This window comes from Arvicanthis niloticus, chromosome 1 (assembly GCF_011762505.2).
Source record: "Arvicanthis niloticus isolate mArvNil1 chromosome 1, mArvNil1.pat.X, whole genome shotgun sequence".
Classification (NCBI taxonomy): Eukaryota; Metazoa; Chordata; class Mammalia; order Rodentia; family Muridae; genus Arvicanthis; species Arvicanthis niloticus.
Genome location: NC_047658.1, coordinates 105,115,344 through 105,139,134, shown reverse-complemented (window position 1 = coordinate 105,139,134; position 23,791 = coordinate 105,115,344). Strand labels below are relative to the sequence as shown.

Genomic DNA, 23,791 nt, shown 5'->3' with positions numbered 1-23,791 from the left:
TTTCCAGTTACCAAGTCTTCCTTCATCTCTAGTGCCTCTCCTGTTTCAATTACCCTAGGAGCTTTTGGTTCCAATGGTTACATTTTTCATCTCTAGACATTCTATGATCTCTAAAAAGCCCACTTCTTTATTCGTTGTCTTGACCCTTGCACTCTTAAAAACACTTCATACACAGTTACTTTGTATTCTGTGAGAAGGGCGGGTGATGGTTTACCTCCTATTGTTTTGCCGACTCATTGTAGCTCACTCCATTCTCTGCTTGGTCTCCCTTCTCTGGCTGCCCGGTTGTGTATTCCTTCATCTAGAGACCTTCACTTGTAGAACTGCAGAGCAGCACCAGCCCTAGACAGACACCCCTCCTGCAAGGAGCAGCTCCTGATTGCTTCTAAGATCCTCCAGCTTCTGCAGACCCTACGACTTTACCTTTGCCCTCAAGGTAGTCCCGCCTCTTCTATCTGCCACCTGTGTGCCATGGGAAATGGAAAGAAGCCAAACCCTTGTTCTTAGGCTGACTTTTGGTGCCCTGGCCCTGCCTCCTATCCTGAATAGCTTTCCACCGCAGCTACAGAGACACCCCTGGAGGGAGTCTAGCTCAGAGCCCTATAGAAAATGTATTCTGGTTCAAATGGGCTGGGATTTGTTGTTGTTTTCCTTCCTGAAAGAACCATTATTTTGGTGGCCTGTGAGCACTTATCTCTAAATTGTATAGTAAGAAATATTTTTCCAACAGAGAATACATTTTCGTCTCAAATTATATACCCTCAGATTATAAAGTGTGGCCAGCCAGGCACACAGCCTGGCACACAGGTGCACAGATGCCTCTGGATAGCATTGATTACCCCAGCTTTCATTTGTCACAGAGGTGGTTCTGAGACCTGCATGCAAGAAAGGCCTGAGAAGAGCTATCTCATGGAAACATTATTCCATTACAAATATTCCAAATTCCAAACAAATATTCCATTACCATCCCATTATTGTCTTCTTTGTCATGTGGGTAAGGGGTGGGGTGAGGTCTTGGTGGCAGAAGGGATGTCTGATTTATTGCTGACTCTTTGGAGCCTGGGAAGTACCACCTGGCAAATCAATAACCAAAGGCAAGATCAGGCTTAGCACCCTCAGTGTGGCATACATGGCAGCCCTGCTGAGGATGACGGGGTAACAAAGCAGGCACAGCAGTCTGCATCCTTGTATCTTACCCCTGAGTTTATCCTATGAGAACTGCTTGGTGTCATTTTGTAGTAGTGAATGGACAGACTCAGTGAGATTGTGAAGGTGAGGAGGTCCAGTCTTCATGGTGTTTTGCTCAGGCTGCTTTCCACGGCTTCTGTGAAGGGAGATCACTGCCCTTTCCATACGAGGCATTATGAACCATAGCACATTTTCAGAAAGAACTGAATCAAAAAATCCTCAGAAATAGTGTTAGATTCTAAAATGCCTTCGTGCCATAGTTCTGGTCCCCTTAATTATATTCTTTGGATTCCTGAGAATGTGACTTCAAATAGAAGCTCTAGGAATTTCAAAGCTTATGAACCAAATATTTGGCTCGGTTGTGTGCTCTAGGGACAGAGAGTTGGATGAATTTCCTCAGAGTGGCTTCAGGGATGAGAATACCGTAGAGCCCTAAGCAGTGTTGGGAGGTGCCCTGGAGATTACACTGTCTGTCTCTATGCTCAAGGCATCTACCTTTAAAGAATAGGCAAGATGGGGTTGGGGGGTTCCTGTGGGCAGACAGCACTACTTCCTTTTCTGGTGACCTTAGGTTTCACCTATGCAGATACAAATGCCTTCATATGGGGCAGCCTCTCCTTTGAGAAAAAATATTTTCTCCTTTCACATGTACTGTCTCCGCACCATAGGCTTTTTCAAACTGAAAACAAACCTTGAATGTCCTTTGTTTTTGGATGTGTCTGTACCTTCATTGTTTAGGACTGAGACAGACACTTAGCTGTGGGTGGATTCCCTTGGGTACCAGGAACAGAGGGCATTCCCTGCTGGGAGATTGTACCGGATGGATCCTTGAGATTTGTCTGTTGGTTTCCTGAAGGACTGAATTCAGTTGGAAATAGAATCTAGAATTTTTCTCATGCACTAAGAGAGGGAAGGCTGGTGAGCACTGGGGATAGAACACTGTCTTTCTGAGGAAGAGACATCAGGCGCTGATGTAGGCGAGAGAAGCAAATTCTCGAAGAGGACCACAACAGTTACTTTTAAAATGACATTTGGGGCTGCCTCTGAAAGGTCAAGATATGAATATGGAACAATATAGAGCAGGAAGAGGAAGGTGAGGTGGCAGACTTGCTGGCAGAGCACTTTGCTTTACACCAGAGGATGAGCAGACTGGTGGCTCTGGCTCCTAGAAGGGCCTGACCCAAAGTGCCTCTGGATGTTGAAGTCTGGAGAGCGGGGACACACGTGTAACCTGTGTACACATGAAAGGTATATGAAGAACAGGTGTGTGAGTACCCAAGTTGGCTGGTAAGAACACTGGCAAGAGGCAGGGAGTCTCTTGGGTGCCTCAGGTTAGGGACAAGCCTCACTGACTTGCAGGAGGGTTTTCTGCTAGCTGTGTGACTAAAGTGGCAGGAGCTGCTAATGTAACAAGCATGCCACACTGCCTCAAAAATGACTCATTGTGGGGCTCCCCGGGAGGGACTATCAAATCTTCAGGCCTTCCAGAGGCTCCATTTCACTCTGTGGATGGAGGTTCCAACAGAGGACGGAGTGATCCAACTCATCTAGACCGGAAGTATCTGTGGGGGAGGAGGGCCCTCCAGAAACTCACAGCTCCTGGCTCTCAGCAAGAACGTGGCTGTTCTCAGTCCCACCAATGCCCTGACTTCTGTTTTTGGGAGCTCCTGCTCACTCAGAGCGTCGGCTCATACTAACTGCAGCGGAAACCAGCAGGACACCTCCCAGCAGCTGCAAGGAACAGAGAGGTCTTCTGATGATTCCTGCCTTGGAGTTTCCATGTATTCACTGAGGGTCAGGGGTGTATGTGGAGCTCTGGTCTAGAAGCTGATTTCCTATAAAAAGTGTTTGGGGTTTTTAGGCATACAGTCATCTATCACAATGGACATGTTCATCTAGATCCAAGTCTTCAAGTCTTGAATGTAAACAGACGCCTGCATTCACCTAGGGAGGCTCTAGAGCAGGAGTCGCTCACGCAGGTGCTGGAGAGGAAAGCATATTTGGTATCTCAATTATGAAGCATTCAATCACCTTAATTTCATAACGAAGATCAGTACTGCAAAGCAGGAAAGTTCCTAAAAACCATAGGCTGGTTGATTGCATTGCTGTCTAAATGTGTCTCTGAAGAGAAAGTCGTGCCTCAGAATGATTTCCGGTACTTTATTACCACCATGGGGTATTATCTTGCACCGGAGGTCAGAGGAGCCCTCTGTGTGCTAGGAATAGAGCTAGCCCACTCTACCTCTATGAACACAGCCATTCTCTAGTATGGCAGGTCTTTCTTTGGTCAGAACCATCAGAGTCCATAGAAGATACTCAGTCCACACATATGTACTGTCTTGGGACTCTGCAGGGTGGGCACTGAATGGTTTGTTCAGAGGATAAATGTCTCCTGTTAACACACATTTTAAGTGCTCGAGACCGACAGAGCACAGCAGGCGTCTCCTGAGCACGATACCACTCAGGAATCTGTTCATGTATGTGGTGGAGGTGAGTGAGGCTGGGGTCCCGATGGACAGTGAATATGGGGGAGACAAGGGGTTCTCATAAACTAGCTCCAGACTCCAGCATGGCCAGGGCGCCTGGATGCTATTACTGTTAGCTTTCTGCCAGGCACCTGAGCCTCAGCTGCTGCTCTCCAAGTTCCTTTCTGTGACAGGTTCCCTTCCACATTCTAGAAAACCTGTCACCACCACAAGTCGTTACTTACGGAGAACGTTGCTATCCTGGGTTCTTCCCTTCCCTGACTCTGTTCATTACCAAGCCAAGGATGTTCAGACTACTTAGTTTTAGCAGCAATTTGTTCTTTGGAGTACTGTAATTAATCTCTAGTCTTAATAAAACTGAATATTCAAATTATTGTGTACCAAGTTACATGAAATCATAAAATAATAAATTAGTATTTGTAAAGTGACAAAAAGAGCTAAATGAATTCTCCACCTCCCTGGGATTAAATAACTTGTCTTTTAGTGTCAGCATTGCTAGGGCTGCGAGAGCTCTGTGTGTGTGTGTGTGTGTGTGTGTGTTTGTGTGTGTGTGTGTGTGCTTGTGTGTATGTACCTGTGTGGTATGGTGACTTGGCAATTAGGCATCTTAGTGTCTGTTCAGTGGGGAATGTGGAGGTAGGATAGTTTGTAAAAGCAGGAGCCTGTGGGCTTTTTGAACTCGGGCCTTCAGCTTCCTCCCTAACATACCCAACAAAGCTATTACTTTTAGATTTTAGCCTCTTGAAGGAAACTCATGTAAGATGGTCTTGATGGCCTGGGAGTGGAAATGGGATGGCAGAATTAGTCCCGGCTTTGGCCCTTCAGTACTGAACTGGGAAAGGCATGAGTTTTGGAAATAATGACTCTGAAGAAAGCATCTATCATGAGCTTCGGCTGAGTATTCTTGGTCAGTTCACATTGCTTCAGGCTCTACGCTGACCTCCTGAGCCTGCCAGGTGCCACCCAAGGTAACCATCCAGATTGGACTAAAAGGATGACAGCCTGAGACATTTCCATCTTTGCCAGCAGGGCTGAGTGGTGACAGCACTGGACAGACTCTCACCCAGCTGATGCTTAGGTCCACCAGAAAAGCCAACAAAACATGAGCTATATCGTGAACCCAATCCTGGAGCTAGACACTGTGGAGTGGGCCTAGAGCCACACCCAGCTCCTCAGGATGCTCAGTCAGTAGGATCACATAGGACCAGGTATTTGAGACCAACCAAGGAATGTTGTCCAGTTATGGGTCTCTGTGTTAGTTCCTGTCTACTGCAAGCAGAAGCTTCTCTCATGGTGGCTGAGCAGGGCACAGTTCTAAGGGTATTGCAGAATGTCTTTAGGAAACATTTTATTGTTACTGTTCCTTTAGTAGAACAATGGTATTTGGTTTTCTCTAGGGCCATTGCTTATCTAGTCAGACATTTTTAAGATCTAGGTAGGCCTGAAGGGATCCAGAGAGGGCAGTGAAAAAGTGTGGTCAGAGAGCTGGGAGGAAGAGGGGATACAGCTAGAGACAAGTGTGCACAGTAAGTGGCTATAGGAGGCTCCAAGCATGTCATCTGATAGAAAGTGGAACCTCCAGGGAAGAGGGCAATAAAGACTATGCATGAGTTAATCCATCCTTCACCTGGCACCTGCTATGTATCTCAACCTAGTGTGGATATGGGGGAGAGGGAAGTTGGAGGGAGGGGTGGGAAGGAATAACATGGCCAGCATCATGTGTTCAGACATCCTGGGGAGGAACCCTCACTCCATGCCCAGGATCCTCCACATTTCTGGCTACTGAGGCTGAGGAATCGAACCCTAAGGCTTTGGCCTCATGTTCCCTAGAGTCAGGTGAATTGGTGTAGAATTTGGTCAAAGCGGTTCATCAAAGTTAGCAGAGAGTCGAACAGAACAGACTAAAGCCCTGAACAGAAACTGCTCTCCACCACTTCCAAGGCCTCCAGATGGGGTGTCCTGGCGGTGGCTCCCAGGAATGCACTAGTGACATCATTGTCATAAGGACAATACTCTTCTTAAGCTGAGGCTTCAAGGAAGGCAAACTCGGGAGTGGCTTGTAGCACTTCCATAGGAGGGTCAGGCCAGGACCTGGTCACAACCACCTGTTATTCTTGTCTGAAGGCCTCCTAGCCTGTCACTGGTTGGCAGGGATTCCCTGCTTATACAGCTTTTGGCTCCTACAGGGAGAGACTAAAAGAAGAAGCAGCTTTGGAACTGGAACGGCTCTTCCTGAGATGCTGCCTGCGGTCTGAAAGGAGCTGAACTCTGGCTAGATATATATAGTGTAGTGGACCCCATGAAGGTTGCAGTTTCACCCACCTATCTAGCTCTGGGTACCTGTGTATATTCAACAGGACATTGCCATTCCAGGTCCCTTTGCTTTTCCCCTTACTCCAGATTCATGTCTAGAATGATTCCCAGTGTGTAAGTTCCAGTGACTAACTAGCAAAGGGCTTCTTCCACATATGTTTGTTTTGAAAGGATACCCTACCTGGACAAGATGTTAGTTGGTAGTAGCCAACACTGAAGGGCACTCTATAGCCTTGCTGTCTTATAGGGGCACAGATTGGTACAGTAGGACATCGTGCACTGTCCCCTTAAGACTTCCCTTTGGAGGATCGAGAATACACTCTCAGAAAATAAGAACACTAGGACTCAGTGGGTCAGTCAAGTCTTCAAGCTGACCATTTGGACCTCTAAGCCAGGCAAGGCAGCCAAGGACACTGAAGTCCAAAATGCCATCAGCACCATCTCTGTGCCTCCCTGTGTTGCTCCACCAATGGGAGGTTGCGTGTGAGTGTGGCCTCCCTCATTCTTAAAGATCATTGTCTGTGACTGGGACATAGAACCAGACCAGGAAAAGAAGTGGTGAGCAAGGGTTGTCCTTCTTGCCAGCCATGGGTGTTCTATGCAAATGACAATCTGAGCATCAGGGTCCTATGCTGCTCCCAGCCCTGGGAGGGTAGGGGAGATCAGTGCAGTGAGTCCTTGGGAGTCAACAAGATCTCACTGGGCGTGTGAGATGAGCATTGCCTATGGAACTCAGCAGATGGTCCAGCACAGCTTGCAGGTTTGCTTCCTTGGCACCTTCAGTGCTTGTAACAAGACCAGGAATTAGATGTCTCTTTCAGAAAACAAGCAGAACAAACACCAAAACAAGCAAATATTGGCCGCATCATTAAGTCACAGTTCAAACACAAGGAGGCTGGGTTTGTATCAGCTTGTTTCATAGACCCATGAAACCTGTCGCTACTCTTCCAGAAAACCACCGTTGAATCCTAACAGATTTTCTTATTCCTTGGAACACAGGAGTGCTCACACAAAATGGAAATGAAGAGACTGTTGTTAGTTTCCCCAATGCCCTCTGCAAGTTCCATGGTCTCTCCAGCATACCTCCTACCCCACCCAACACATACTAGACCTCCTTGAGATCCCACCATCCTCATCACTCAATCCTTTCTGCAGAAATGATGACCAGTCAGTAGCGCAGTGCCTGAAGGATTTCCACCAGAGCTGAAACCATTTGCTAAGCAGACATCGCTAACGAATGGTTGTTTATTTCTTTGAATGCTTCGCTCAGCAGAGAGGGTGACAGCTGGTGCTCATCAGACTCTGCTTGGCAGAGGCTCTCGCCATTCTGCTGTTTACCCAACACTCCACACAACTTTGAGTCCTAAAGTTTGCCCCAATATGGGTGTCCTCCCTGTCAGATGTGGCATGTCATAGTCAAGGCCCCCTCTTCTGTAAAAACTGGATGTTGGATATTTACCATCTTGCTCTGTAGCCACTGCTATTCATGACAACTAACAATAATAGCTAAGGATGGATGCTAGAGCCCTTTTTGCCAACATTCTCCATTTCAAAACATAAAGAAATACTAAGGGCTGAGGGCTTACCTGCTGTAGAACAGGCTCAGAGATATGGGACAGTCCAGCCAGCTGTGGGGCATCCCTGGTTCTATGCTGTCACGGCTCAGCTCATGTAGCCTGATGTCTACAGGGAAGCAAATTTCAGCCCAAATAGTTTCAGAATTTGGAGGCAGGCTCCAAGAAGACAGTAACAGCACATCAATTGCCCTGTAGGGTACATGTAGAACCCACTGCCTGCCTTCACTTCTGAAGTGAAGTGTCTAAGTCAGCCAGAGATGTTAGCAACCAGATGCCTCCTGTGTCCATGGCCCTGAAGAATCTGAACACTTCAGTCTCAGACGTGTCTTGGGGGAGGGGGGACATCATGAAGCCTAGCTTTCTCTGCCATAGCAAGGCATTTAAAGATCTCCCCTGCATGTCTGTCTGAGGACTGCCTTCCAAGAGAACATGCAAACAGTCCCTTTGTAGTTTGAGAGCAAGGATAAGTGGGGTGGCCTTGAAAACCCCAGCAGCAGAGAGTGTTACCAGTGGTCAAGGTCTGGGCCAGATGTTTCCAGGGTTTTGGCTTCTTTGCCAAATACCTGAAAATAATGCTCACACAGATTTGCAACAGTAGTGAGATGAACTTATGTGGAGAAAAACGCTAGCTAAATGTAGGATGCATTGTTAAGATTGGCAGTGGATCACATGAGAAAGAGTTCTCAAGAGCCCTGGGTCTTGAGTCTAGGGTTCATATTGTGGATCTAAGGGGAAGGAAAACCTGGTTTCTAAGGGGAATTATCTACTTTGGTTCACGGATTGAGTTATTTAATCATGTATGTACTACTCATGCCCCATTCCATAATGCATCTGGTTTTAACTGTATCCACACCAATTATGCATATGCATAAGATGGTAGAGAGTGGTCTCTCTAAAATGTTGCTAGAGGACATAGTTTCATCTTAGTGCTTGTGCTCTCAAATCCAGTTCAGGCCAGATTAACCCTTCTATTCTTTATACCTGGGTACATCCGGAATGTACTTGAATAGGAACTGTCTAAATTTGATTGTTACCAGGAGTGGGGAAACTTACACCTTTATTCAAAGATGAGAGTACAGGTATCCTGTTGCAAGTAGGGATGGAGAGGTTCTGAGGTTTCTAGGTGCTGTGTCTGGAGAGAGGTTATATGTACAGTACATACAGTTGAAGGAAGAAGGTTCCTAAGTGAATTGTTGAAAGAGTCCAGGTGTGCATAAACTGCAAACCAAGTGGGGGTGAAGTCCCAGGGTGTGAACTGTCTCCTACGCTTGCATGCCTCACAAGAGGGGCAGCAGCAGCTAAAGTTGATCCCATACAGATGTGTCTCATGAACCCAGCCCTATGCTGCTTTCAAGGAAGCACCTAGTTAATTACTGGTTTGCTCAAAACATTGACTTTTATAAGTAATCCTTATGGGATGGCTTTCCTGGCTTATCTTTGTTGGCTTAGCAGGTTTTACTGTCTGTACCTATCTTACCTTACTATTTATTTACTCAACGAAAGGATTTTCTGAAGTCCTTTAGGGAAAGGAAGTTCCTGTCATTATTTATCAGTTGACATAGGTTATTGAGCGCTTGCTTGCTTATACTCCAAACTCAGCTGAGAGGCAGATCTCAGGGGGTGCAGTTGGCATCCTGGTTCTTTTGGCTCCACACATTTCCTGGCTGGCGTTCTCAAGCAGCAGGTACCCAGCAGCTTTTATCTATTTGTGTCCAGTGATGCCTCGTGCCTTGCATCTATCATATCGTCTTTCAGTCCCATAGCTGTGTGCAGCTTGGCACAGAGATGTTCTGCTGTGATCCAGGGCTGGGAGATGAGATAGAAGGGGAGCCAACATCAGCCTCATCCTTTCTCCCATGCATTGTAAACTATGACTCTCTCTGTCCAAGTCCACCAGTATTGTGCGTGTAAATTCTGATTGTGAACTTGATTAGATCAACAACTATTAGGGGTGGCAGTCAAGGATTCCTCAGGCTGTGAGAGGCCTTCTACAGATGACTAGGTCATTAAGGCTCAGATATATGCATACATGAACTTCTGGATGGGTTCACAGTGGGACCACATTACTGGTAAGTAGTGAATGGGAGAAGGCAGGGTCTACTTGGAGGAACTAGGGGCCCATGTCTATGGTGGCTAGCCCTCGGCATGGCCCAATTCTGTACACTCTTACTTCTGCATCCTGTCTGTGGTGATATCAGCTACTCTGCCACACCCTTCTTGATGTGAATGGACCAAGCCCTCCGAAGCTGTCAGGAAAAGACTTTGTCCTCCATTATGGTGTTATACCAGGTGCCTAGGTCACAGCAACTGGAAGAGACAGGAAACACAATCCTTCCCCTCTCAAAGTGCCTCCTGCTTGCTGTCATGATCTGTGGCCTGGAGAGGAGGGTTGGCAACCACTGTGGGCCTCTCAGTGGCTCTGATGTCTTTGAGGTCAGGGACCACAGGGACCTGCAGCTCAGAGGGTCTGAGGGAGATGGGACCTCTTCTCTCCTCATCATCTACCAACCCTGGATATACTGTTCATTCTGCTTGCTAACATTCTGTTCCTACTGGTATTTGACAGATATTGTGAACACATTGGGAGGTGGGGCAATTTTGTATGAAGCAAAATGAACTCAACCTGTTTTTTTTTTTTTTTTTTTTTTTTTAAATCTTTTCAGTTTTTAAAGGGAAGATTAATGAGTCATAGTTATTTTGCTTTTAAGTTGACAAATGATTTTTGGCAACAGAAATCACGTGGTGATTAAAAACATTTTCATATTTCTAGCTGCAAAATGCTTTCACCTGCACGAGCATCTGTTTCTTTTATAATGGCAACTTTCTCTACCGTTAGTCAAGGTCACTTTCATTTTAAAGGATAGAGCAAATTGATTTCAGAAACTTCACCACATGGCTGAGATTGTGAGGTCTGACTCTGTCTTATGAAGGAAAGACATGATAACATGGTCCCCTAAGTATGGCGTTCATATGCTCTGCGAGGTTCCTGACTCATGGTATCTTGCAGGAGCATGTTTTAGTAGTAAAAGTTCTTTTATTATCAGATGTCATTGTCATATTTGGAGTGTGTGGTCATTAACACTTCTTCAGAGATAGAGGGAAGGTTCCATTCGAAGGTCTCATTGCGGTCTGTCTCTGGTGGGAACTCTGCAGCCTAGAGACTGGTCTGTTGGGAGGGGCTTCTGATTAGGGGGCTCATCCCATCAGAAGTTCAGAAGACAGTGGAAGAGAACTGAGTCTTTAATTTGTACTGGATGGAGTAGGGAATCAAAAAATAACAACTTTGTATTCTCTTTTCTCCATCAGAATAATGCACAGTCTAGGCTGGGGCCAACACAGTTGCAGACATGAGTCTTCCCCTTTCAGGGGCACCTACACTTGGGTACTCAAGGTTTAATGGATCTTGACATAGGGGTTAGTGGAGGCAAGGGCCTAGAAAGGGAAGCTTGGGTTGGCACGGGGGCTTGTTTGAGTCTTTGGGTTCTCCCTCATCTGTCCTCTCAAGGACAGATATCACCAGAGTCAGCCCAGGTCTCAGAGAGATTTAGATATGAAGGGACCACCAGGAAAGCAAAATAGAGAGCCATGACTATCCCTGGGGATGGGAGTCTTGTCCCCTCCCTGCAGAGCCTGCCTGTCACATATACCTGCTGCACACACAGTCTGGTCAGGGACACAGCTTCTGAGATGCCCTCCCAGGACATCCCTGGTAGTCACCCGGAAAACCGGTTGCATTCTGTACTGGCCTTTTCAGGTTCCAGTCTGTGAGTTGTGTCTGGGGACAGTAGCATACTAACCATATCTACAAACCCTCTAGATCCTTTAGCTATCCTAAACTGTCTTGTCATTCCTGCACAGAGCAAGGCGTCCCGTGGGAGCCTCTTCCCTAGAACTCTCACAATGGGCTCCATTTCGGACGGGGCTGCAGAGAAGCTAGAGCAGGGGCAAATGCTTCTTGTCTGTCTCCCGTGGCTCATGAGGAACTGTTCTGGGGGACTAAGAGTCAAGTGTCCTGGTCAACTGGTTCCTATAGGCTTTTGGCTGGGCACAATGTGGGTCTTGTAGGGATGAGAGGTATTGCTGTAGAGAGCCAGGGACTATGGAAAGATGGTTCCCAGGAGCTCCTGGCTGGGCAGGACTTTGGTCTTGTAAGGATGAGGGTCATATTGTGGAAGCCTGGAGGGGATTTACATTCCTTTAGTCTAGTTGGGGTTTCTGAGGGCTCTCATAATTGGACCCTCCCAGTCTCCCTGAGCCCCAGCCTCACTTCCACTTTACCAGTCCTCTGAACTTTTGGCATCACTTCATGCTACTGAGACAATCACATGTGCAATTACGTTCTGGCTGTATTTTCTGTAGCTGTAGTGAAATGAGTAGAAGTGGACCCTTGAGGGGGAGATGGCCCTTATTAAGAAACTTTCAGATAGGTCTTGAAGTGTATCAGTACATTCAAAATGTCCTTGTTAGCTGACCTTACATCCATCCCCAAAGTGCTGACAGTGTTTTGGCCCCCAGCACTGTTTTATGGTGACTGGAATAAAATAATATGTTGGCTCAGCTGTTTACGCATGGCTACTTCTAACAGGGAGCACCTATGACGAAGGTGAGGATGCGAATGTGGAAGTACTCTGTTCTCTGGGTGTCCTGATGTTGGCTCTTGGAAGCTATGTGAGGATGAAACTGTCGATTCTGTAACTCATTGTGATAAAGGCAAACACACAGGGGGATTGTGACACACACCCTTATCATTCAGGCTTCCAGAAGAGAGAAGGGAACAGGTCTCAGTGGGGAAGAAGAGGACACTTGCTCCATTTCACCAGTTGTCCATGGTGTGCTTCTATTGTGATGGCGGTACATTCTTGATAGCACTGATTTCAAATGTGTATATGACAACACTGGCAGTCTATTACACGCAGAGCAGAAAGGACCAGGGCCAGAACACAGATGACATAGAGCATATGCAAGGTTGTGGGCAACCAAGATGCTCACTCACTGGGTAGGGAATGAAGATGACCTGGAGGTTTCCTTAAAAGCTGAGTACAGGCTGGAGAGGTGCATCTGTGCATTACTTATCCCAAAAGCTGAGGACCAGAGTTTGGCTCCCTAGAATTCCTGCGAGGCTGGACATGGACGCGTGTGTCTGTAATCTCAGAACTCCTATGGTGAGATGGGAGATGGAGGCAGGAGAAACTTTGGAAGTTTCTGGGCTAGCAGTTTGGCATACACAATAGCAACCAAGAGACTATGTTAAAGGTGGAAGACGGAAGTAAAGGATGATACCCAAGGCTGTCTTCTGTCCTCTATCACATGCTTGCCTGCACACACACACATGACCATGCACACATACCATACACATGTATAAAGATTAAAAACAAACAAAAATAATGCCCCAGTAGCACGTGACCCATCAATTACACTGTGTTGTTTACCCAAAGGAACTGAAAAGCATGCCCATGAGAAAGTCTGTCTGCAGATACTTATAGCAGTCTTGGGCATAATTGTCAAAACCTGGAAGCTGCCAAAACGCCCTTCAACAGGCAAGGGGGAAATTAATGTTGGTACATCTTTATAATGAAATATTACTCAATGATAAAATAGAAATGTGCTATTGAGTTGTAACAAAGATAGAAAGGGAACTGCAATGCAGCTCACTGAGCGGAGGCAAGCAACTGAAAGGGCTGCACAATGGTGCCTGCAATTACATGATGCTCTGCTTCTGCTTCTGCAGAAGGCCAGACTTTGATGCTTTGCGAACAGTGGCTGGGTATGTTGGTGTGTGTGTTGGGTGTGTTGGTGTGTATGTTGGGTGTGTTGGTGTGTGTGTGTTGGGTGTGTTGGAGGGGGGTGTGGAACAGAAGGGGCTGGCAGATCAGCGGCCTGTTGTTAAACTCTTGTATAGGATGCTACGTGGATATATCTTACATCTGTCATAATCCACACAGTATATTCCAGAAAAGAACCCGTGGAAGGAAAGCTGCCCTTTAGTTAACAGTGTGTCAGTCTGAGCTGATGGTTGGTGACATGCAGCACCCTGGGGACAGTGGTAATGACAGGAAAACTATGGAGGGCTCTGAGGGAGCATGGTAGCTTCTTCTGTTTAGTTGCTCTGTATTTTAGAATTTTAAAAGATGGTCTGTGTCCCTCTTAGGGAATTTGTAAATGTGGAAAGACAGGAAGAAAAACATCAACTACGATTCTGCCACCTGGACATGCGCAATCAGGACCTTTTTTCCTTTCTCCTATGTCTATTTTTTTTAATCTGATTTCACAATATTCAATACTTTCTTAGTTGCCTTCATAGTTCTCTCTCTCTTGTGGATGCCTCCCTTAAGGTTCACATTCAATGCTCTGCCTGTTCAGAAGTCAGCCCTGTCCCCTGACTGTTCATATACCAAAAGACAGCCAGGGTGTGACCATGACAGGAAAGCAGATATTTCTCCCATCTGAGCCTGCCCACTGTCCTGCAGCAAACCTTATCATCCACACGCCTGTGCCCACCTGCCTAGCCTGATGCACCCAGCACACTGCTCTACTCCACTCTGCTTCCCAGTTTCCTCAAAGCTCCTGTGTCATGTGGAGCAGCATCTATCCCAGAATGCCCAGCACACCACTCTACTCCACTCTGCTTCCCAGTTTCCTCAAAGCTCTTGTGTCATGTGGGGCAGCATCTATTGCAGAACTTTTATACTTTCTGGCACTTCTTCCCAGGGTCCAGCATGCCTCAGTCTCCTGTTCTACAATAATTGTGCCATGGGTCTTCATCTCAATAAAGATCTTCCCTCAATAAAGACCCACTCATCGGTCCATCTCCCTTGACTCATACCCATCAACCTATATCATAAAACCAACTTTGAAAAAGTGTGTCCACTTTCTTTTGGAAAGTTCTTGGGAAAGCAGGCATTCCATCTTGCCGTTGCTTAGCACCTTGTCAGCTCCCACAGATGATTGGTTGTATGGCCGTGAGGTTGATGTTTAAAAGTGAGTTTGCAGCCTGAACTACTTACTGTCAGTAGCTTTGGTATCATCCCTGGATTCTGTATTTGGATCACGTGGGAGAGCCTGAGTGGGTGCTGATTTCTTCGCTGGATTAGGGCAGGTGGCCAGCATCCTGAGTCCCAGTGCTTTGAAACTCATCCCACCCTAGCCCACAATCACTCCTTTCTGTAGAGCCTCCCCACCTTGACTTTCTTAGTGTCATCCTCAGAGTCACTTCAGATGACCCACATCACACATGTCCCACAGTGACTCTATTTCCCTTTATGGTGCACGTGTTCTGGCTCTTCCTTGGTGACTTCACTAATGTGCCACTCTGAGTATCACCAGTAAAGTGTATCTGTTGAAGAACAAGACTCGCTCTGGGGACAAGGCTATCCAGTACAGGATGTCATTGAAGGGGATGGTATTACTTTCATGTTTTTGAGGGTACTATTACCTGAAATGGATGTGTGTCACATGTGCTGACCTTGATCTCTCTCTCACAGGTGGTTGCCATGACAGCCTTAAGCCAATCAGCAGAGGTCCCACCATCACCATCACTGCTGCCACAGCTGCTGCAGCTACTGCCATGGTCTCTGTAGACCCTGAGGAACTCCGAGGCCTGACCCCCTCCATCATGCAGCCGTGCCATTTCCTGACATTGACCCCCATCAGAATCCCCCTCCGGACTGCCCCATTCTCAGGTAGGAACATTGTGCCACCGGAAAAGGCCATAATTGCTCCCAGAATTGAGCTGGAGAAGCAGGACCAGCTGGGACAAGGGGCTCAGTGTCTTGGTCACTGTCTCTGGACCTATGCTGTAGGTTATTGGAGGCCAGATCCAGTGTGGGGAGAATTCAGTTGGGAATGTGTGGGGCTGGCTTGATGTCAGACTATACAAATACACATGGACTCCATGTAGCATGGCTTGACTGTGCCCACGTGGCTTTTTGTATGTGCCTGTGTGAAAAGATAAGAGATCCCTTCTCAACTGGTGTAGCTACTTCATAACCCTGAGATCTCAGTCATTTCCTTGTGTGGCACATGACAGAGAGCAAGAGTGGCTCACCCAAGAAGAGCACTGACCCGGCAAGTGATACACCAGGTCCCACTGCTGAGCTGCACACCGGCTCTCCTTAGTCCTGCCTGGGATTTGAGATAGCGCTGTGGGTATATGGGAAGTCCTGCCCATCTGGCAGGGGCAGGGAACAAAAGGCATAATGGCTCCTAAACCATTGGTCCTCAGGGTACTGAGCCTTTTTGGAGAATTGAAGAGGATAAACTTGAAGTATCTCAGCATCCTGAGGTGCAGAGGTGCAGAGGTTCAGAGGTGCAGAGGTTCAGAGGTGCAGAGGTGCAGAGGTGCAAAGGTGCAGAGGTGCAGAGGTGCAGAGGTGCAGAGGTGCAGAGGTGCAGAGGTGCAGAGGTGCAGAGGTGCAGAGGTGCAGAGGTGCAGAGGTGCAGAGGTGTGGGTTCTTGAGTTGTGGAATGGGTCCCAGACTGGCCACATTAGTTACTGTGTCCATGTGATGTGCATGTGGCTCTCTGTGTTGTATTTGTTGACTGGAGTCAGTGTGCCCTGTGTCTTGTGCAATGCTGGTTTCTTCAAGCATGATAGCAATGTCAACTTGGAATGCCAGAGAGTAAATCTTCCATCCCTGAATCTAGTTGCTTTCGAGAGTTGGTCATGTGCCGTGGTAGAGCTTATACAGTAAGCCTGCGGGAGACAGGTTGAGAATCCGGGATCAACAAATCCAAAGCCAGAAATACTCAGCACTGATTCGATGCCATAGGTCAGAAAGTTCCACTTTAGAAAACTTTATTTATGCATACAAATGTTTAAAACATTACATAAAATAAACTCAAGCTTGTGTACATATTATAGAAAATGAATAAATTTCTGTTTAGACCCGATGTCTTATTATGTGTATGTAAATATTCCAAGATCTGGAAATATTCCAAAGACAATACAGTTTGCATCCCAAGCACTTTGTATAAGGGATGTTTAACCATGTCATTCTTTGCTACACTCTCAACAACAGGAAACATGTCACTAGATGAGACACATGCAAGCACATATATGCACATATAAGCATATGCATGTATGCATACACATGTTCTATATATGCACATTCTCTCACATGCATACAAGGCAAAGATAAATAACCCATGTTCCAGGTTTATAGTATGCCCTCAGTTATTGAGTTTCTTTCTGGTGACTCTAACATGGTCCTTTTCAATTGGACCTTTGCCTCTGTGTTCCTCTACCAGCCTCATAGACTAGCTGACCAGTAGCACACTTACTGCCCAGACTGAAATCTGTATTCCTTTTCAGTGTACTCGTGAGCTCTCATTTAGATGTGATGGGAACAAGCCCTTGGGCAATCTGTGTTTGAAGCCCACATTCCTGCTGTGTGAAGCTGTGGGCTAAAACCCCTCAATCCACTGATGCTTATGAAATTTTATCTTGAAACCAAACACTATACTGCCTGCCGGCTTTCCTTTCCAGCTCTAGTTAAATCCAGGGGTGTCCAAGCCAGGGCTTCTTTGGGAGGTATGGCTAACTGGTTGTGTTGGCCTGAGTCTCTTGTCTAACTGGGCACAGAAGGCCATTGAAGGGTGCTGGGTATAGTTCTTGTGAAAAAAAAAAGCCATATCAAGTGTCCTTTGAGCTTCTTAAAGGAGCTGGAAGATGTACAACCTGTCCACTGTTCTGGTTAGTTTTATGTAAATGACAGAAGCTCAAGTTGTTTTGGAAGAGGGAACCTCAGCTGAGAAAATGTCCCCACAAGATTGCCTTGTGAACAAGCCTGCGGTGGATTTCTTTGATTGATGATTGCTGTAGAGGGGTCTCAGTTCACTGTGGGCAGTACCATACACATTGGCTGGTAGTCCTGGATGCTATAAGAAAACAGGTTGAGCAAGCCACAAGCCATGGGGAGCAAGACAGGATGCAGCACCCCTCCATGGTCTCTGCTTTAGTTTCTGCTCTGACTCCTTCAGTGATGGACTGTAATCTGGAACTTGTAAGGTGGGATAACACTTTTTTTCTCCAAGTTACTCTTGGTCATATTTTTTTTTTTTAATCACACAAATACAAACCCTAACTAAGACTCCTGTTGAGCTGTAGGCCTGTTCCTAAGCTACTTTCAGGAGTTCATGGAATGAGCAAAGTGAAGGAACAGACTTTTCAGAGAACCAGTTTGTCAGGAAATGCCTGACACCCCTATAAATGATGATCCAGGCTGGGATCAGGAGGAAGACAAAGTCCTTAATGGGCTCGGTGTGGAGTGAGGTGGAGGAGACAGGTTTACGTGGACAGAGAAGGCAGGGCTGATGCAGCATGTTGTCTATGCAGGCTTATCTGCAGTCTGTGGTCCTTGGTATATCTGTGGTGAGCAAACTGTTCATGATGGAAGAGTAATTCCCACTCAAGATGATGAGTCTGCTATTGCCTGTTGTAAAAAGCCAGATGCCCCAGGGGCTTCATATAGTTTGGGTTAATGAGGCTCAACTGAGGACAATTTTGCCTCTTGGGGATATCACACAACCACTAGAGATGGATTTTGATTATGTCAGCATGTATGTAGAGGCTGGGTCCTGTAACCCTTAGGACAGCCCCATGTCCTACCTCCATATAAAACCCCTGGTTTAGATTATAGAGTATCATTTAAGAAACTATGAGACCTTGCACTAGGGCAACATGGTTAAGCTCTGCTGGGCAGAGAGGTCAGTGTGTGCATGCGCATGTACATGTACGTGTGCGTGCGTGCGTGCGTGCGTGCGTGCGTGCGTGCGTGCGTGCGTGTGTGTGTGTGTGTGTGTGTTTCATTAGCTGAAGCACTGGAAAGAAAATTTCTGTGGTGAAAAGTGGGCCAGAGGAGTTACACTAAGTCTGCAGCCCTGGTGTGTGTGCAGTTCTAAACCTATACTCAGAGAGCCAGGGGCCAGCTCCTAGCTCAGTTATAATGAGGCTGTCTCCTTTGATGTGTAAAGTGCGCGGCCAAAACCTGTGGTTGCTCTCCACAGGCCGGACACCTGTGGAACTTGTCCCTCTTTTGGACTGTGTGTCTTTCTTGTACTCCTCAGTGAAGATAGAATATGGATGTGGATCTGTGGACTCTGTGACATCCCTGATCCAGTGTCCTGTTGGGTCCTTGTTGGGTTAAGAAGAGCTGCTCTGTCTGTCTGTGGTATCTAATGCTGTTGGTTGCTCACCTGTCCCTGAATCCCACTTGGGGCTGAGGACAATATGGAGTAGGAACAGGCTCATTTGGAGACTTGTCTATTTAGCTGACAGTGCAGGCTGGTGGCTGAAGGAGCCACCAGGAAGGGAGAACAGAGAAGGGACCTTCCTGCCACCAGCAAATGGATTTTAGCTCACTTTTCACTGTTCCTTGGGGTTTCAGATTATAAAAGAACCATATGCAGAGGAACAGAGGTCCTGGGCATCACACCTGTGTCTCGATGTTAGGACAGTCTGGGTGCTGAGGACAAGAAGAGAGGCAGAGGATGTGGAGCACAGCAGGCATGCCTTTCTGGTGTTTCCAAAACGGACTAGCCTGGCCTGCAGTCACGTGACCAAGTTCTGCTCATACCTTTGCTAGGAAAAGTGAGTCAGGTGCCAGATGCCCTCCCCCATCAGATGAAGTATCTGAAATGGCGTTTCTCCAAAGAATGATAGTTTATTTTTAAAGTGAAACCCGCCTTTTCCAAGGCTCTCAAGTGAGGAAGGTGATATGGGAGCATGGAGACACTGTCTCTAGTATCACCAATTACGATCAGATACAAATATTAGAAAGTACCATCTGCCACAGAGACCATTCGCCACCTGTTCTCTCGCTTCCAGAACTATTTATTGGTTTAAATTTAGCATGCCGTCTTGCCACAGAACAGCTGGGCAGTGACGATTTTCTTTGTCTCCCAGTGACTTGCCAGCTAAGCCACATACCAAGTCCAAGAACTCCCAGGGCATTAGGGTCGCCCATGGCCTTTCAAGTGCTGGCAGCTCTCTCATTAGGGGAGCCCACAGCTGCTAGGCTTCTTCTGACTACAGAGCCAGCTGCTTGGGGTAAAGTTTGCCCCTTTTTTATTTTATTATTATTTTTAACTACATGGATTATTCCATCCTCTACTATAGTAAAAAGTATCATAATACATATTATGGTTTTAGAGATTTCCAGGGACAAAAATTCATAAACCTATAGCAATATAATTATGAATACTCCCAAGTGCCTGGTACCTGGAGGTCGCCCTGCCTAGAGGGGATCATGACTGAATGTAAACAAGCAAGCAGAAGGCTCTGAGTATTTATTATCTCTGATAGGGACCTCTATAAGAATGTCCTGAGCCTGCATTCCAACACAAAGCTGTGGGGGAGGGGCCGAGCTGCCTCTGTGGGAATCCTGTTGCTGGCATCTCAAAGGACTACTGTGTGCACACTGGGAGTCCTCTGTACCACACTGCCCACCTTTTACCATCACCACCCAGAGCTTCTCATTCCCACCACCTTCCCCAGGAATTTACACATTTTGGGATCTGTATTTGCTGTCTCCGCCATGATATCCTACCCACTCCATCTTTGAAAAGGAAAATGGAACTATATCCTCACACCAAAGGACTTTAATGCTGGAGACATCTGCTGCCTCCCTTAAAGGGGGCTGGCAGGACACAGCCATTGATCTCTCTCCACTTGGCCCCTTCCATTCCAGAGGTAATGAACCCCAGCAGTCATTTCCTCTGTGGCTTGTGCAATGTCTTCTCTTCTTGCAGATGTGTCAGCCCTGGTCAGACTGCACGTTGCCTAGTGGGGCTCTGCTGAATTTAACAGAAGCAAGCCACATTTATACGTTCTTCTGTGACTGTGTTTTTGTATGTGGCCCTTAGTGTGTCTCTAAAACTGTGCTAGCAGATCACCTGTTCACACAGGTTGCAAAGATGCCCCATGCTTGTGATTGAGGGGACACTGGGGACACTTTCAGAAATGTCACAGAGCATCACACCTTCCATTTGAGAAATGCTTTCTTTCCTTCTCTGCCTCTGACCCCACTCTGCTGGTGCCCTTCCCAAGGGCCTTTGCCAGGTTCCTTGAAATGACCCATCTCCCTTCAGTATTCCTATGGCCTCATTCTGGCAGTAACTCCTTCAATCAGATGTCCTATGTTTCCATGGGCTCCTGAGATTTTCATAATAGATCCCAATAATAATAATTTTATAATAGATCTCAATTCCATGCCATCTCTAGTCTTCTAATAAGTAAAATGATTGCAGGGTGTCTCAGAGCAGCAAATATTCCCCCATATGCCAAGCAACTGTCTCAATAGCTTGACCCCTAACCCAAACTTAGAGTACTCTGTGGCCAGCTTGGGATGCTGTCCCTCTTGTAGTCTTCTTACCTCAAGCACAGCAAGCCACCTGGCTGCCTCAGGGCCCTTGCACAAGATACTTCTCTTGTGAGTGCTCTTCTCTCAGCCTCTCAGCACTACATATGGCTGGTTGTTCACCACCGAGACAGTGGTGGTCAGGGAGGTGGCCCGAGATCCCCATTTCACAGTGCACTCTGGGATAACCTTCGCCTTCACTTTCTTGTATGCTGACTTTGAGGCAATTATCATGGCCAGGAATGATCTTAGGTATTGATATTTACTTAGTTTTCTCCCCCCCCCCCACCATGAATGTCAGGTTCACATGTTTCTTTCCATTACATATAACCAAGCTTGAAGAGCTGTCTGTCAATAGCTCTCTGCTGAATGGACACAGCTAAGGCCTATCACCTCCTAGTAGCTGGTGCATACATTGAGTGTTCAGCAGAGAGACCCTGGAGTGAGAGCAGCATTGCCATTCATTTCCTGTAGGACTGAAATGAAGTGTACACTCCTCTGAAGATGCCTATTCCTGTCTGAGCCTGCTCCTGTAATGGGTCATGCTAGAAACAGGGCCACTAGCTTTGAGCCATAGTCATCCTGGGCATGGTAGGGGCCAAGCTCTCACCACAGAGATGGGTGCAGGACAACTCTGATCAGGTCAGGGGGAGAGCAAGACTGCTCAGTGAGGGCCTTTGAAGCAGGGCATGATCCTTCCCCTGTTTCCATGGTTTCTGTAATTCTGAAATCCAAAATTTTTCAGCTGAAAGATTCAAGGGTCTCATGGAGCCTGAACCATTATGCTGTGGCCAGTGGAGACCAAGGCTGAAGCCCCATGTGGATAGAGGGTAGGGTGACCAGTGAAAACCAAGCCCTAAGCCCCATGGCCATGGAGAGTAGGGTGGCCAACACTCAAATGCCTTTCAAGGATCTCTGGAGCCTTTCTATAGCATCCAAAGTTCTACACCAACCATAATTCACACCCAATGTCAGGACCATTGTGCTAACCTGATGGCCTGGCTGACTTAATGAGAGGACACTGGTCCTGGAGGCAGCTCAAGAATGCTGTAGGGTGTCAAAGCCCCTGGAGCCTGGTGATGGGCCATCTGCAGGGAAAAGTGATAGTCACCTGAGGGATGAGGCCTTGAGTGGGTTCTGTGAAAAGGAATCTCTCTCACAACCATGCAGATGCTCATCCCTTATCGATTCCAAATGTGTCTACCCTAGTCTCTGAGGGAAACTAATGTACTCATGATCTTGAATTTTTTTTAAAAAAAAAAGCCCTCCAAATGTAAAATGAACCACTCTTTCATTGTGAGTTGTGAGTTCAGGCATTTAGTAAGTCTGTCGTGCTGTGTGAGCTTCCAGCTGCCTTATCCCAGCACCATTTCCTCCCCTGAAAGGAAAACTTGTCCATACCAGGTGTCAGTCTGCTTCTGTCAGAGACAACCATGGATGCTTCTATGGCCTTGCCTCTGCTGGAAGTGCCTTATAATGGGATTACAGTGTACCGTGATGCCTGTGTCCAGTGTCTTCCAGGCAGCCACAGATGGTATTCATTTTACTTTGGCAGAATCTTGGTACCAAGGAACTGTTTCTTGAAGTCAGAGCTCTTTTGTCTGTTTACTTGGAGTTTTTTAATTTGTTGAAAATTTTTGATAATTACCTGGAGTTTATTATCAACTTAGGTGTCAAGTTTTCTGTACTTTGCTGAGTCAGTTTCCAGAACTTTCTTCTTCCTGTGGCATTTGTGCATTTCTTGTAGAATTTAGTTGTAGGAGGTTATTCCTGGGATCTTCCTTCCTTTAATGTCTAGCTATGCTATGCAGATGTTATTAAACAAGCAGGTCTTACTATATAGCAGGATTCAACCCTATCTTCTTTGCCCAGGGCTGTTCAGGACACCTCAGCCCTCTGTTTGAGCAGCCACCCACTTCCATTGGGTTTCTCACTCTATCTGTCTAAGGCTGCTGATGGAGGCCTGCACTTCCTGCATCTTAACCTCTTATGCTTAACACAGACTCACTCACTTTTCCCACCCCTCATCTATACCATTATTATAACTAATACATGGCCACTTATGAGACATGTAGATAGTGGAATGATTACTGTAGTTAACTGAATGGGCATCCACCTCTCCTATGGGTACCTGAGTTTTTTTCCAATCTCAAAACCAGCTATCATCCATCTGAATGGTAAGGTCATATTATATATTTGGTATTTAAAGATTTACTATCTATCTATCTATCTATCTATCTATCCATCTATCATCTGTCTGTCTATTTTATTTCCCTGTATGTGTATGAGCCTGTGAAAGCTTATATATACCACATATGTGCAGGAACCCTTAGAAGCTATAAGAGGGCTTTGGATTCCCCAGAACTTCAATTACAAACATAAATGAGCCACTATTGGGTGCTGGGAACCAAACCCAGGTCCTCTGCAAGAGCAATAAGCACTTTTAACCACTGAGCCGTCTCTTTAGCCTCACTTTTAGTCTTTAACTTCACCCTGCATAAAGCTACCGTTAATGCCCCCCCCCACCTCTGACTGTTTTTTTTTTTCTACATTTCTCATGTGGTAATATCACACAACACTTTTGCTCGCTATGCCTGGTTTATTTCATCCAGTGTTATGTCTTCTGTGTATACATCAGCTTCTTCAGTCAGTTAGGAAGTTCCTAACCTTTCTGCAGGATCTGGAAAGCTATGCCGGCATGAGTCCTTCCTGTAGACTCCTTATCTTCTGGTCAAGTTTGTACCTGAGCCATTGGACTGAAGGGAGCTCACCTCAGGGCTCTGCTCTGTTCAGAGTAGGGTCTTGATTTCCCTGAAACTAACATGGAACATAAGTGGAAACTGAGAAGAAAGAGTGGGAGATGGAATGTACT

At 46.5% G+C, this 23,791-nt stretch overlaps 1 protein-coding gene across 1 annotated transcript in view; it reads left to right on the top strand.

Annotated features, from left to right (window-relative positions):
• Positions 1-23,791, top strand: part of Tcerg1l (transcription elongation regulator 1 like) — a 183,841-nt gene that overhangs the window by 21,349 nt on the left and 138,701 nt on the right. Inside the window, exon 4 of the mRNA XM_034515698.2 lies at positions 15,046-15,243. Within this exon, the coding sequence (XP_034371589.1) occupies positions 15,046-15,243 (198 nt within the window). The remainder of the gene's footprint in view (positions 1-15,045; positions 15,244-23,791) is intronic.